Consider the following 16,225-nt stretch of genomic DNA (forward strand, 5'->3'; position numbering starts at 1 on the left):
GCAAACAACCAGCTCAAACTGAAGCTCTTAAGAACTCCTACTACAAGCAGTCTAAAAAGGGAAGAGTGAGAATATCACAGGAAGACATAAACAAGAGAACAGGACACGGCGAGGTGAACAAACCCTAACAAGTTGCTCCTACAGTCCCGCAAAACCAGGTGGTTTTAAATTATCCCGTGCTCAAGAGGAGCAGCAGTTATTTAGAGGTTTGTAGGTTATCCTGAATCCCTTTCTTCAGTGAGATGCCATTAGTCAAATCCGTGTGGGGAACCATAATTCGCTAAGTGCTGATGCAGTTTGATTTAACTTTCCCAAGCGTTCAGGGGCAAACTGAAGACAATGTTTTATGTAAGGATCCCCAGAAACTAAATCTGGTCTTTACTGCTGCCAATATAGGCTTGGCAGAAGGGTTACACTTAAGGGCATTTGCACAGTTGGTTTTGGTCTAGCTGTCAATTTTTACGAGCTTGGTTTAATATCCTTCACTCTTTTCTGTATTTCTACACAGCAATTTGAAATTTAAATATCGCCAAGTGGATGCATATGCAAGTTGTTCTATAAATAAAAATGTCTGCAAAATACTACGTAGTTTCCTCTTTCAAGCTATGAGATAGAAAGGCGTATTTTCAGAGTTGTCAGATACCAAGTTTGACATGTTCAAATTACGATCGGCCCAGGTTTAACCACAACTGCCAGAGATAAACAAGGTTTGGGGAATTTTTCCAAGATTAAGCCCATCGCTTCTTTGCAAAAGGGACAGAGCTCACCCTTGGCAGTTGATATGTCAGCAGTCTCCTGAACACGACAGCGTTGAAAGGAGCATGAGAAGGTTCTGAAAAGAAATTCTGAAAAGAAAAGGGTCTGAAAGTGATCTCAGATTATTGTCACGCAGTCCCTGGTCCTCCAGCTACCCCCAGCTCTAAGCTACCAAAGCCGACTGCCCAGCCAACACTGACAAGTCCATCAGGACTCATCTAGAGGACAAGGGGAACTGAAAGAGCATTCCGCATAAGGCTGGGCAGAAATTCCCCATCGAGGAGGAGGATCTCAGCACCGGGGGAGAACAAGCAGCTTCTGGACAGCGAGAAATTATCTGCATGAGAAAACAGCCTGGAGCCGAGCTTGCAAACCCTAAAGTTTGAATGGCACAGATTAACATGCCGTGTGATTTTGAAGTGGCAAGCAACAGCCAGCCCTGCAGAAGGGACAGAACCGTGCCACCTCGGGGCTCAGAGTCACGTCCGTGACATTTATATGACTCAGGGTATTTTTGAGAAATCAACAGAGGACCTCTGAAAAGAGCAAAGACCTTTTTCTTAGACAGAGCCACGTTTCGCTCATCCTACTGACCCGATGCAGTCACGGCATGCAGTCACTGTCTGAACAAGGAATGATCTCAGCAATGCTGGGGTATTTCCTGTGCAAGGCCTGTATGAAGGTGTATAAAGCATTCACACCGCAAATGAAATTCCACACACAGAAAACCCTCTTAAAGGACACTAGAGAACTGTTAATAAGGTTTTTTTCCATAGAAAACAACACCCAGCTACAGCAAGAGCGACCCCCCTAAGTCCTTCATCACATGCAGGACTTCGTCTGACCTCTGCCTGAAGAGAAATGTCAAAACAATTTTTTCACTGAAGATTTCACGTCCTTCAGAGAATCAATGACAGTGGCTAGAGTGATGACGATGTGCTCCGCAGAGGGCACGCCTGCGTCTAAAGCCTATCTGTAATGAAGCCCAGGATATCATTTGTAGTTTAGCTAGGGCTAAAACAAATTTTGTCATGACTCAGTAGAAAAATAAATAAGCCAAAACTGTTCAAAATCTTACAGACAGTGAGCAGAGAAAGCCTGACAACTGGATCAACAGAAGTGGAATGACAAGTGGATCTTACCAGCCAGGCCGCCAGACATTTTGTGGCCACGGCTGTGGAGGTCAGCCTATTTATTTCTGGTCACCACTGCTGCTGAAAAGACTAAAGACAAAGGTCATCGCAGAAAGACTGAATTGCACGATGCCCACTGTTCTCTCGCTGCTGTTGAAAGGTCGACATACATACATGAGGCCGGCCACACCATCATTTTTCAAATTGTCAGCCAACGTGCTTCTGTTTCTGAAGAGAGTTATCGTGCTGATCTATGGGAGGGTAAAAGCAGCAGAACAGACACGCTGAGACACTGAGGGCCATGCTAATGCTGCAGGTGTACCTATGCTGGCGACCCCATTGGCTAGAGAAGCACCAAAAGGGTACCAAGGGGGCTCAGACAGCCACGCAGGCCGTGTCCAAAATCAGTAACTACGATGGACAGAAGGAAAATATGGAATACTTCTCCTGTTACCTTTGCCTGCCGGTTATCCAAGCTCAGAAGATAGAACTAGTGTCACGAAGTCGGCGTGCACCTTCCCACAGTCTCGAACTGCTTTGGGAGCCAACCTCTGTCCTGCAGTTTGGCAGCGGAGGCTGCAGCTGTATCCAACGATGTAAGAAGAATCAGTGGTGCAGAGGGATGACAGAAAGGCACCCTCGCACATTTCAGGAAGCGCTTCCAGATCTTGTTCTCTCTCTCACCTCGTGTCACTCACCTTAAGTATTAAGGTATCCAGAATGCTTGGTCAACAGAGGAAGCACAACCTCTGCGTGTTTCACGCAAGGCAGAGCAATTATGCTGCCAACTAAGGAGGTACTCAACAGGCGGATCAGGGGAGATCTCAGATGTACAGCCCACCACCTCATCAGAGCGCTGAAAAGCGTGAGAACAGCCAGAGGAACAGCCAGAGGACGGGAAGATCTTAATGACACTAAGAAGCAGCGGAAGGCGAACATGATTTCCTCAAGTAATAGAAGAGACAAACTTGGAAAATATTTAATGAACTGAACTTGTCCGAGGAAGTAGCAAAGCATTCCTCGTTTCATGCCACACCACGAACAGTGAGAGAAGGTCGCTTCTGTGCACCGAGCTCCTTGTCACCAGAGAAGTAACCAAAGCATCAGGCGTGACAGAGTTCAAAACCCACTGAACATCTGGAAGAACCCGAACTTGCAGGGGTGCCACACGTGCTTTCTGAAAGTCGGTTCTGTGCGGATGGTCACACCCCAGTAACTGCTGTTTTGAAGCAACTCTGTGCTCAGAAAAGCCCTATTAGATGAGCCCCCTCAGAATCATTTGTTCGCAATATAAATTACAGTCCTTTTAAGAACTATGGATACCATCAATAATAAAAAAAAAAAATGGTGTTTTTCAAGTATCTGACCTTACCCAAATTAAATTCAGCGTGAGCTGTACGCAGTGTTATGTTTCAAAAAGTATTATGCAAAAGAGATGGATTTAATTCCAAGCAACTTTGCATTTGCACATTTTAATTCTTTCTGAAAGAAGGAGCGATTCTCGAGGGGTTGTGAACATTACAACATAATGGTTGGAGATCACAGAGCTTTACAGCAGACTTTGGTACCTCTTTTTGCTAACCAGAAGATGGCATTTTACAGATTTACGTAACTAAATCGCTTAATTTTAAATCAGACTCCAATTAAAATGACAACTGACAGCTCCCATTTACGTGATCATACTGTTATTTGGATTTGCATGTTTGGAAATTGTAGTTCCAGTAAATATACACAAAAGTTGTGTTCTTAAAATAATTATCAGTGTCATTTAATTAATTCAAATACAAGAAAGTTTTGTTTTAAACACACACTATTAGACAATGCATTTGGGTTCTGTGAATAGGAGCAAGAGCTTCTAATGAGATTTTTCATTATAAATACAAAATCTCATCCTCTTAAATTCGACTAGAAGCGAAATCAAATTTTTCTGTTTGCTGAAATCCGAGTTCCTCAACTTCAGCTGAAGTAGTAACTGAACAGAACTAGATTAAGAAGATAGAATGAGCCAATATTCCTTTTCTGTGTCTACAAGAAGCAAATCCAGAGACATAAAAGGCTTAGATTATGTTCCAGTACCAAATGTTTGCCCGGTAACTTCCTTCCAGTTTAGAGTTTTCACTTCCATTGGTTTTATTTTTAAAGATGACCTGCAAACTGTCTGAATTTTAAATATAAGCACAGGATTTAACGTGTATCCTCAATTAAAAGCTTTAAAAATAGGAAGTGTGCTTTATTTAAGAAAAAAAAATAGTTCTGGGTAAAAAAATTATTTTAAAAAGAGTGAATTTTCCTCTACCTCTTAACTTCTAATGTGGCAACTTTCCATAGAGAATAATAATAAAATCTTAGCATTCTTAAACTCCAGCGCTACTGAGTTATTTCAATTTCATAATGAAACCCTTTTTGGTAAAGAAAACCTTGAAGTTTCAGTCATGATTATCAGAGAAGAATACTAGTTATATCTTAAAAAGTGTGAAGTTATAAATAGATATAACACTTTGTAAGTTCATAATATAATGGAAACTGTTCACAGACTTTAAATAAATACTAAGTAGCAAAACCTTATGCATACAAAGCATCTTGTTTTAGTCCTTTACCACAATCCATGGTTCAAGGGGGTTCTTTGTTTGTATTTTTCCTGATAATAATGGAAAAAAGAACACTATAAACGCACAGTAGTTTTCTATGCTAAATGAATCCTTGCAGAAGAGCAAACAAGAACAGCCTCAGAAGAATTAAGAAAAAAAATATACAATTCAGAAATAAGTTTCCAGTACTCACTGGTACTCTAGTTTGGAATACTCACCATGTCTGAGCACCACACTATCAGCAAAAGATTTCAAAACACAACAGCGAGCTCTATTTTGGACCCCTTCAGCAGAAATGGATAAAAAGATTCAGCTACATTTCAAACACTTTGAAGAGCACTGAGTTTTAATTTTTCAAAGACACTAAAAGTCAGAGTTATCAGAGGTCTTATGAAGCTGGAAGCTTTACTCAGCCATACAACGTTTGAAGACAAGAAAGACTAGAATTTCAGCTCTCATTTTTTTCATATAGAGGAAACTGAAACACAGAGAACATTCAAGGAGATTCAAAACCTAGTGGCAAATACAAAAATACGTTGGTTTTAGGACATTTTTAGGATTTGGGATTAGCAATAACATGTGGACATACGTGGAACAGCTCAAAGCCTTTTCTTCAGTGAAGCTTTCCATACGTAAATCAATGAAGCTTCACGTAAGAGCCCTGGAAAACCCACAAACCTGGAAAACCTTTCTGACAGCAACTAAGACCTACAGAGAGGCAGATAATTTATTCCAGTAACCCAGCTCCTCTCTGTTCCTCTCCTTCCTCCATTACTGATTTAGCCACTAAACAAACAAGGGAATTCGTGAGTAGGCAAAGGGCTGAAGCCTGCCAGCTAAATTGTTGGTTGCAGGAGTCACCAAAGAGCAACATTTGCCCATTATTAAAGAAGAAAGGAGGAAAAGCAACTGCTGAATTCAATTCCATCTTGCTCAGCTGCTACAAGTTCGTTGTCACAAACACAGGGACCAGGACTGTGCCTACTCCCTTAGAGGGCTTCTTTACCACAGAATCCTCTAGGTTGGAAAAGACCTTCAAAGACCATCGAAGTCTAACCAAAAAGCTGACCTACCAAGCCCCATCACTAAGCTACATCCCTAGCGCCACATCTACACGTCCCAAATTAAGCCCTCCAATCATACACCAAAAATTTACAGAGGAAATTGAGCAATAGGCTTGAGGCAGTCAATCAGCAGACGGAAAACATTTAAGAAAGTTTTATTTTAGCTACTACGTATCAAGGTCAGGACACTGCAATATTTAAAATTAATAACGCCGTACACTTGATTGATAGCCATCAAACAGCTACCCAGTGTGCACACAATTCTCTAACTTCTGTCCTCTCCCCTACTTCTCAAACTAAGCATACTTCAAAGCAAAGTCACGTTATTTGACTGTAGGACAGAAAAAAGTGCAGATGACTCTCCTCTTTTTTAAAATCATACCTTGATCAGAAAGAAAATCCAGCATGGTCTGGAGGAGGAAGGACAGATGCCTGACAGATAGAGCAGGGTTGCCCATTCTTCTGGAGGCATACACGAGTTCATGAAGCAAACGCATCTGTACTGCAGCCCATCCTCGATGAGTTCCTACAAAATAAACATTTTTTGAAAGCTAGAAGTCATCAAAAAACAATCAAATTTGGTTTTCTGTATATTCTAAGCAGTAATTTAATGATACTTGGATTAAAATCACCCAATGGAAACAATAATTACAAAACCCAAAGCTCGGACTCAAAACAGTCAAAAAAATAGGGGCTTTGGGTTTGTTGTATATTTGACTGTAAAGCAATTTTTGTTTCATATGCTTGCCTATTGACTAAATTTATCATTAGAACTCAGAAAACGAAGTTAACACTTCTCATAAAGAAAAAATAATACAATATACAATTTTTAACTTCTCCAAACAAGAAATTCATTCAAGATTTAACACAGAAACTTCACTTTCATCTAAATTCAGTACTTCTTAAATCTCTCCAAGGATCAAGCAAAATGTTTTCTCCCGATGCTCTCCTCACCTTTAAAAGTCAGTTAAAAAAGAAATAGACTAAAGGACACGAGGCATATCTCCTGACTATTATTAGCCTTTAAAAACTAAGTTTCAGACTACAAATTATTTCGTATTTGCCAAGTTTCTATCAGAACAATAAACAGTGCATCATAATGTAGGCTTTCTTTTGAAAATGTAATATTCAGTACATGTTATGAAACTTAACCTGCTTTCAGGTCATTCAAGGAGTAATGGTTTTAAACTAAAAAGGGTAGGAAGAAATTCTTCGCTCAGAGGGTGGTGAGGCCGTGGCACAGGCTGCCCAGAGAAGCTGTGGATGCCCCATCCCTGGAGGTGCTCAAGGCCAGGCTGGATGGGGCTTTGGGCAACCTGGGCTGGTGGGAGGTGTCCCTGCCCATGGCAGGGGGTTGGAGTAAAATGATCTTTAAGGTCCCTTCCAACCCAAGCCATTCTGTGATTCTACGATTAGTAGCAAGCAAAAGCAGTAATCGTTAAATAACGGACATTCTAAGATGTGCAATACTTCATAAACTTCTAAACAGACTTCTTCCTAGTACTACCCTTCAGCAGTTGGCTAACTTTTCCAGAAGCAATTCCCGGAACCAAATGTTAAGGAGTTTATATTTCCCACACACAGGTATCAACATGAGGTTATTTTTCCACGTGTGAAATGCCATTCTTAGCAAGCACTGCTTACAATTTACAGTGATCCTTCCATGTCTCTGCAAGAGCCAGGGTAATATCTGACAATTTTTAGGGGTAAAACCTGACAAAGCACTTCAGTGCAACATAAAGGTAAGGTAAAAAATAAACGCCAGTTGTCTTTTTTTTCTTTAATAGCCAGCTCTTGCAGAACTTCTGCAAACTCTCCTCCCAACACAGTCCCACGCCAGTCTTCGAACTGGAATCCCAACAGTAGATAGCCAATGCATTCTCACAAAAGGGAGAACAATCTGCCAGCTGCAATTTATTCTTATTTAAACCAGTTCAGAGTCCTATTACAGGTGAACCTCACTGCCTTTTCCATTGATGTTCAGCCCACTGTTTGCTGCTCCACTCCCGCAGAGACATCGTTTAGTGAATGTTCACTAAAACACCACTATACAAAAAGAATTCGAGTTTTTGGGAAACCCAGGAAAGTTTACTCAAAACTCCCAAGTTCCCAAGCAGCATATTAGCTGTCTCTTCTTTTACAGGGAAAATGTGGCACAGTATATTAAAATAAAGACATTTTTTTAAATGATTACTTTATATACAGCTTTGGATAACATTGGTGCCAAATTAAAAAATGTTCAAATAGAGGTTACCTAAAAAAGGGCAGCAGACAGTAAATAAAACTTGCAGAACACAGCACTTAACAGCAACAAGAACAGTCACTTGTTACAGGCTGGTTTGGGTGGTTTTTTTTTTAAATAAGTGCAAAAAAATAGCAACTTTAAAAATATATAGCATCTAAAAATTGCTTAAATGTCTTAACCAAAAGCTAGTCTTACAGATAACACCACACCAATTTAACTTGTGGAAGAATGTGACATTGATACAGATATATATATATATAATTACAAGCATGTATGTACTTTATATTATATCTGTATATAATGTATATGTGTCTATATATAAAAACATAAAAGAATCTTTCATTCTTTAATTAAAAGCCAACAACAAATACCACGAGGAATACAGTTTCTGAGACACAAGTCTTCAAAGGCAGCTAATTAAAAAATACTCAGAAATAAAATATGACCTTTGTTGTACTGAGAAGTGTATCATCACAAGACATTTTTGAAACAGCAGAAGGGAAGCTCTCGTTAATAAAATGCATTTGCTGCAAACAGAGGAATTCAGCAAGACACTCAGCAGTAGCTCTCCGAAATTCAGAACTATTGGAAGCAACACCAGCAAAAAGTAAAGTTGTTGTTCTAAAAAACTGCTTGATTTGCCACAATTAGTGACAGATAGGTAAAGGACTTGAGTTTTATTTGAAACCTCTCAAGGAAATTAGTCATAGAAAGCCAACTGAGTGACCTAGTAAGCTTTCCCAGAGACACTTACCTTTGCTGAAATCTTTAGGATCCAACGATAAGCTATAGCCAGGGAGAGTTTCTAAAAGCAGTTTGTAGCACGCCCTCCACCCAGGCTCTGGGATGCTCGGGGCAGCGCACTGCATTGCTGCTATACGCTTGAAAAAAGCGGATTTGCGGTGAAAACCAATACGTTCGTACAGCTCGGAAAGAATGCTGTAGCGCTGGATTTTTTCTTCTTCTGAAAGCTGAAATTTAAGGGGAGAATAGGAAGGAATTGGTTTTAATCAAGAAAGCATATATCTGAGTAACGGGGAAAAAAAAAAAAAAAGAGAAAAAGCAGAGGGAAATGTAGCAGACATCTCCAACACCCCAGAAGGCCAGAGAATTCGCATACAGCCAGTCCTGGCAGCTCCTACTGCCAGGAAAACTTACACTTGCTTCAAGTTCAACAGCTACCAAGAACAGTGAAGACGCATTTCTTTATCAACTTAATTTGTCATTAGTACTAACAAGTAAGTAGTCAAAGCAGTTAAACATACCTAACCAGCTCCGTATTTTATGGATGATGTTTAGCATGATACTCATGTGCATGGTCAGAACACAAAACTACACCACATCCAAACTCAACTGATGTAACGACTGAAGTGTCTTCACCAGCTTAAGAGAAAACCTAGCAGCTGATCTTGAAATCTCAGGCTATGAAAGCAAAGAAACTTAACGCCTCGATTTTATGAGCCTCTGATCTTGTAAACCACAAAACATGCAGTCCATGATAACATACAAATGCAGACTGTCAACTAGCGAGGTAGAATTTAGTGAAAGGTTAAGTCTCATTAAGCTTAAAGTTCAAACAAACTTGGTAAGGAACTACCAACATGCACTGTAGCTCGTAAATATACTGGCACAAGTCCCAAATAATCACTCCTTCCGCCCTGGTGTGCAGTATTTCTTCTATGCAGAAGAAGAAACTTCTGCAAGAGTCTCGAAGTTATCAGCTATTTCATGTCTATATCCCAGTAACAAGCATTAATGAGTCCTGAAAGTGGATCCATGCTGACACCTAGTGCACAACATCCAACACGCACAACCAAAAGCAATACGAAATATTTGCCATTACGAAGAATTATTCCTCAAAATATGTCATCAGCTTTACAGGAATGTACAGTGATAAAGTTCGTACAAAAATAGCACTAATGGACAAGAAACACCATTTCTGCCACTCACACTGCAAAACCAAAAGCATCAGTTGGTGAATTGTGTTTATCTTCAGATACTTCAGGACTTGTGAAGTTGAAAAATACTAGCCACGCTAGTAAATTTTGCAGAAATTATTAGGTTTTATGAAGCTTCAAAACATTTTTAGCCATGTAAATCCTGACATACAAAAACATGATCTGTTTTCACAAGTCACTACTAATTTTGGGCACAGGGATAGGTCCAAAAAAGGCCCAAAGAGACCTGGAGTTTTCAGGACACACCATGACCTTATCTGATAGCTCAAATCCTAGTAGGTCAAAAGATTAAGAGATGCAGACAGACTAGCAAATGATTTGGGGCAGTTTCAGCCAGTGTTTGAAGCTGAAGTTGCTATTTCCCTCAGACCTGACAACACGAGCCAATGCACAATGCAAAAACAAAGCCCGGCCACATAACAGACCAATCCTTTAACTGGAATTGTGAAAAGGCAATTGCACCAAGCTGAAAACCATCAATAAATGCAGCTGGAAGGAAAACAAGGCACAAAAATAAGACACTGACCAACGTAAAAACAGTTTTTCAGAATCCCCAAAAGCTAGCATCTGGAAAGAACATGAGGTGTTACATTAAGTTCAACTGCTCTAGCAGAGAAGAAGCTACTCCAACTTTTTTTCTTCTTCTTTTCCCTATTTATATAATTTTTAAAAGATAGAAAATCAAAAAACGGCAGCAGAGTTGAAAGGGGCATGAGCAGATCAAGTATTGCAGTTAGAAAAGCTTAAATAAATTATCAAAACGATTTCTCAAATACACAATACTGTCCGTGTTCACATACTAAGGGTTTAAGATGTAAGTTTAAGATGGGAAGTTAAGTCTTTAAGTTAAGAGTAAGTTTAAGATGGGAAGAAAAAGGGCCACAATAGCTCTTTAGATGAACATGAGCACTCACGAACTGGAACAGCTACCAGAGACAACAAATTCTCTGGAAGTTTCATTTTTGTCCTGTTTGAGTAAGTTTTTAACGCTTCCCTAGCTTGTGGCTCAATGGCTGTCCATAAAGCTACTCAAACATTTCTTGCAGTTGCAGGAAATTGTATTTCCTCCTGGCAACAAAGATAGCGAGGCTGCGTTTTCCCTCGGCATAAATAGTCCAGCGTTACCACCTAGGGGCTTAAAAGAAAGAAGAAAACAATCCCCCCCAGACACAACAAATAATTAATTTGGGAAATACAGCAGCAGGGTTCAGCAGACTATCAGTGCAGCACTCACAAACACCTTTCCTGGCCTTACAGATTTGTAAAAGATAACGCACGGATGTGAGATAGCCAACACGTGAGGCACAGCTTCTTTTCAACCTGGTTAATCTTCATTTAATTGTTGTAACAAACCGAGTTAGCAACCACAACTGGAAAGGCTGTACTTCGCTATCCAAGCAGCCGAGCCCACAGTTTTAAGACAAGCTTTCAAGAGGGAAGCCTTTTTTACATGATTTTTAATTATTCCTTACTACATTCAAAGAAGCATCTGTAACCTCACTTTCTTTGTAATTGGCAGTTACAATTTATTCCTCACAACTGGACGCAAAGATAAGTCTTACTACCCTGGAGCTCCCCTGTAATCAGAAAACGCCAGTTACATAATTCTACCAGACAGGCCTGATTTTTACAATTCAGGAGACTGGATATAAGTGGAAAGAAATCAGTTTTCCTTCACATCAGAGGCATGCACTTTATCCTGTGAGGTGTTTTTCTGCTGCCTACTGTTAGCTGTACTGATGTTCTGCCTACCTGCAAGAGAAAGACACAGCCCCCAGTTTGCTTCTCTAACTTACGACAAGATGACTCCTCCTTCAAGTTTGCCCAAATAATAAGTGCAATTGTTATCTGCTTCTGTGCTGTGCACAATAAATCCTGAAGAGCCAGAAATATCATTCCCAGCCACGCCATCCTATATGGAAAACGGATCCCCCAACACTGGGAAGATCCTGTAACTCACGTTTCTCTTAATACTGCTTTCCAGAAACACTTCCACCTGAGAAAATGACAAAATAGCAGACATGATCATATGAAGAATTGTGAGTTATGCCATCCTTGATTGAAATCAAGGCAGTTTAAAGGTAGTTCTCAGCACTGGATAGCCCAGTACTGTCACAGCGAGGTGGTGGTGGTGTTGAAGAACCAGCCGGATACAGAACTTCCAGACTGGCATCACCACGCTATGACAGCTGACATCAGGACATGGCCAACTGATCATCAGACATAAAGGAATATACAGTGGAAAAGATCCACCCCAAACTAACATGATTCCGAAAGAATCAGTGAATACCAATACCACTTGAGAAGAAAAAATAATAATAACGCTCCTTAGTATCAAAATTTAACCTGTTTCTCTCCCAGAACATATCCTGCTGAGTACCATCACCATCTTGCTTCATCTCCCACGTTACGCACGCACTCCGTGCATTAACTCCCTAAATTCAGACTGAGCTACAACAAACATACACAGTATTCTCAATTTTTATTTCAAGGTTTCCCAGAGGGTGGGAGATCTGGCATTGTGTACATGCACAGAGATTTATCTCTGGGGTCAAATAGCTGATGCCGTACATCAAGTTCAAAGTCACTTTAGGGAAAAAATAAAGCAGAAAGACGGAGAGAGCTGCTAGCTAGTCAGATAAGCAGCGGGGCCTCCAGGATGCCCTTCTCTGATTGTTCTCTCCATCGCAGCAGGTGACAGAAACGATGATGTCTTCTTGCCATGCTCTCTCACTACGTCCTTTTCATCAGCACCTGCTCAAACTCTGAGTTGTTTCCGTTTGTGACACTACCGAGCCGGCTGCTGCGAGCTGTGATCAGGACAGGGGCTGCATTCTGAGCAGCTGCCGAGCTTTGTGCATGTTTATTACAAGGTAATTATTAGCAGCTATTTAAATGCCTTATATACTTCGCCATTTAGTAAAGTAAGTCCTATTTTCTTCCTCTAATGTAAACTTCAAGTTACAGCATCAGTGGGAAGGGGGAGGAGAACACGTGATTCTCCTAATGATAAATGCTCCCTTAATCAACACAAGGTAACAGCAACACTCGAGTTTGCAGGCCGAGCAAATGACAACGCAACGACAAGGGAAAATTTCTGGCACAGCAGCTTCACAAAAATCCTGCCACAGCAGCGTGCATGAAAGGCTTCTGAGCTGCCAGTGTAAGCCACTGGAGAACTGAGGGAAAAGCAGAAATTGCAGCAGTTAAGACACCCCATGACAAAATTGGTTATTTATATGATAGTTCATTAACTAATTAAATTCTCATTCTTATTTGGTTAGAAAAATTGAGACACTGTACAGAATTAATAAGCAAAACAGATTACCTGCAAATTGAAGAAATTATTCTACCCCCCTTATAAATTTGCTGTCCCAATCTGGGCTTTAGCTCAGTGGGGTGGATTTCAACCGCTGGTTTTACTGAGACATAGGGAGCAAAAGAGGAAAAATGGTAAGAAATGTAACAACTTTTTATGAATCGTTTCCACCACACCAGTTTGGTTTGGTTTAGTTGCGGGTTTTCCTGGTAACCAGTGACACCAAGCATGAGACACTGATAACATCTTGTTCTGGGGTGGTACAGAGCATCAGCTTCGAGAGTGACATCACCAGAAGTCATCATCTTCATTTCAGACTAGAGAGGCTCTTGATAATCTCTGCAGGAATTGTGTTATAGAGCCAATTTTGCAGCTACACAAATAGAGGATTTATTCCCCACTTTGAAAACTTAGAATTGAGTATCATCAAGTGCTAACAAGCTTCACTAGCATTCTGTTACATGTGCCTAGAAAGTACAGCAACAATTTAAAACATTGTTTGTGATTACAAATGAACATTTTCAAGTCTTCCCTGAAGTGAAAAGGTCTATGCCTAGTTTTCTCCTCCCCATGTTCCCCGCTTTTCTCACAGTTCCAAATACTTTTTTCTTTTTCCCCCTCTGAATTCTTTTCTGACTTGGCATCACCCAGACACGGCACTGCACAACAAAAATTCAACTGAGTAACAATACCAGTTATACTCTAAGCTCACTCTGTGAAAGGCCATTCCTTGTTTCATTGAACTAGATACAATCAAGAAAAAAAAAAACCAAGGCAGGAGATCTGCCTTAAGCAGCTATTTTTCCCTAGCACAACAACTCAAGAGAATAACAATGGAACATTTTGTCTTCACGAGAGAAAATAACTGCTAGAGTCTCTAATCTCAAACTAAGTCCTCCTATTTTTAAATGAGTTCTGAATACCTTCTTAAAGCAGTCTCAGAGATGTGAAAACCATCAGAAGTCCTAGTGAGAAGCAAGTGATAGATGGTTTCCACATACAGAAAAGAAACTGGAGTCTCCTAAATCTAAGTAATTTTAACATCTGAGTGTAATCTCTCACGCAGGAACAGAAACGTAACGGGACGTTGTGCACATACCTGACGGAGATTGATATAAACTGCATTCTGAAGGAATTCCGAGGCTTCCATGCTCCTTTTCTGTATTGCAAGGACTCTCACCGCCTTCACACAGGCCTCCAGTTCAATCACACCAGCATTCTTGTACTTGGAGAGAGAAAATTAAAATCATATGAAGTACGGCACCTGTTAGATTTGATAAGTATTTCTCCCTAACACGTAAATCAGCTGTCACATCCTCCAGACCCCAGCAATTCCCTAACGCTAGTGACTACACTGTTAAATTACCAACACGTGCCCAAGTGACAATGAAGGTGTCATCTGAAATGTTATTATGCAAAACAACCGTTTTCATCCTCTTCACCCCTTTTTTATTATTTTCAGACACCGCAGAGCTTCAAGTCTGTGAGTTCAGATGAGGAGAAAAGTTGGGAATACGAGCATCATTTTAGGTAACCTCATACACACGGCGAGTACGGGTGCATGTCTACAACAAAGTAATAAATTCGACCTGCACAGGATAATATCTATATAAGCTCAAGGCTGGTAATAGGCAGGTCAGTTTTACAATTATTCTTCACCACCTAAAACTGTTCTACCAAGGTAAATGGGGAATTTATTTTGTCTATTCTACTCATCACAAAATGTATTATATAGCACAAGAAGCTGCACCAAGAGAACTGCAGTTTTACTACATCGATTTTCTCTTTAGTTAAACCAGTATCATTGATCACAGGTGAATTACAAACCATTCCAAGTTTTCTAATATCTAGCTGATACCGTTTTCTGTAAATTAATGTTTTATTTTCATTACACAGCTTGCCTAAGCAAGGCCAGAAACAACACAGATGTGCATTGATCTGTTTGAGCTCAGGCATCACAGGCAATCTTCCAGACAAACAATCTGATCTAGTTATTTCCCCAAACAATACCGATATTGGACGTTTGAATCTCCTGCTTAACTTAAAGTCTTATATGTTTGGAGCTTAATGGGGGACATAAAGCCCCGAATGAAATGCAAAAAGAACTCCAGAGAAGCACGGATCCATCTTCCTTTCTTAAGCGCTTGAGACATCAGCAAAAACAAAGTATGGGAGATCGAATCCATTTGAGAAGATGATGTGAAAGTTATTTATGCTTAGTGATGACGTCAAAAAATGTGTAGAAAGTACTGCTTCCTCGGCGTTACAGCTGCGAGCTATTCTGCCTGCAGGTCTTAGACAACAGCTAAATACACTTGCCTTGAACAGCCACAGATCAGTCCCTAGACAAAGTTCTTTGTTATTTGCAAGTGAAGCTTATTATTACCTGCTGAGAGCACACCAGATATGATTATAATCAAAATAGAAGTAACCTCCCCAAAACTAAGTCCAAAATTTAAAGAAATCATCTCCTTTCTAGATGAGCAACTTAAGGTAACATAATAAGCTGAATACCTACTTGAGAATTCCTGCTATAGTGATGAAACTGCCCCCCAAACTATCACATTCTCTTGCTTCTGATCATGAATTAACTCATGGATACGATTCATCTTGTCTCATTTGGAGAGCCTCCCTTCAATACAAGTGTGGGAATGACACCTCATGTTTAAAGATACTTCTAAAATCAAAGACTATCTGAAATGAAGAAGTGATTAAAGCGTATATAACTACATCGTAATGCAATTAAACTCAGCTTTAGTGGTGATGAGGATATTGAGCCACTCTTACCACAGTATGAAATCAAATTTTTTCCTCTATACTATACTACCAGTGCAAATATTAAGCTACCTTACTACCTTAAGCTCTGAACATTTGCACAAAAAATCCCCCAATAAAGTTCCTGTAGAGCTGAGAACTATTTAATTTTCCAAATCCTCATAAATGAGTGTTTGTCCTTCTCGTGGCCTTTCCTTTGTCCTTTCTTCATGACCACACGCGTTAAATACCAGCGTCCCTTAACAGTCCTGTAAAATCACATCCATCATCAGCAACCCCTTCATAAACTCCTGAATTCCCCAGAGATCATTCCAGCAGGCACAGTAAATAAGCTCACATTCAGCTCCCACAATGCATAAAAGCATCCATAAAGTTGCTGAGGTATGT

At 40.1% G+C, this 16,225-nt stretch overlaps 1 protein-coding gene across 17 annotated transcripts in view; it reads right to left on the minus strand.

Annotated features, from left to right (window-relative positions):
• Window positions 1–16,225, minus strand: part of TRAPPC9 (trafficking protein particle complex subunit 9) — a 556,529-nt gene that overhangs the window by 522,113 nt on the left and 18,191 nt on the right. For all 17 annotated transcript variants that reach the window (XR_013947303.1, XR_013947304.1, XR_013947305.1 and 14 more), the window contains 3 exons: window positions 14,163–14,288; window positions 8,541–8,757; window positions 5,924–6,067 (listed from right to left, as the gene is read on the minus strand). Coding sequence is in view for 12 of the 17 variants with exons in the window: in XM_080582090.1 (XP_080438216.1) it covers window positions 5,924–6,067; window positions 8,541–8,757; window positions 14,163–14,288 (487 nt within the window). In the remaining 5 variants the exon portion in view is untranslated. The remainder of the gene's footprint in view (window positions 1–5,923; window positions 6,068–8,540; window positions 8,758–14,162; window positions 14,289–16,225) is intronic.

This window comes from Anser brachyrhynchus (genome assembly GCF_964034855.1).
Source record: "Anser brachyrhynchus genome assembly, chromosome: 2".
NCBI classification, from domain to species: domain Eukaryota; kingdom Metazoa; phylum Chordata; class Aves; order Anseriformes; family Anatidae; genus Anser; species Anser brachyrhynchus.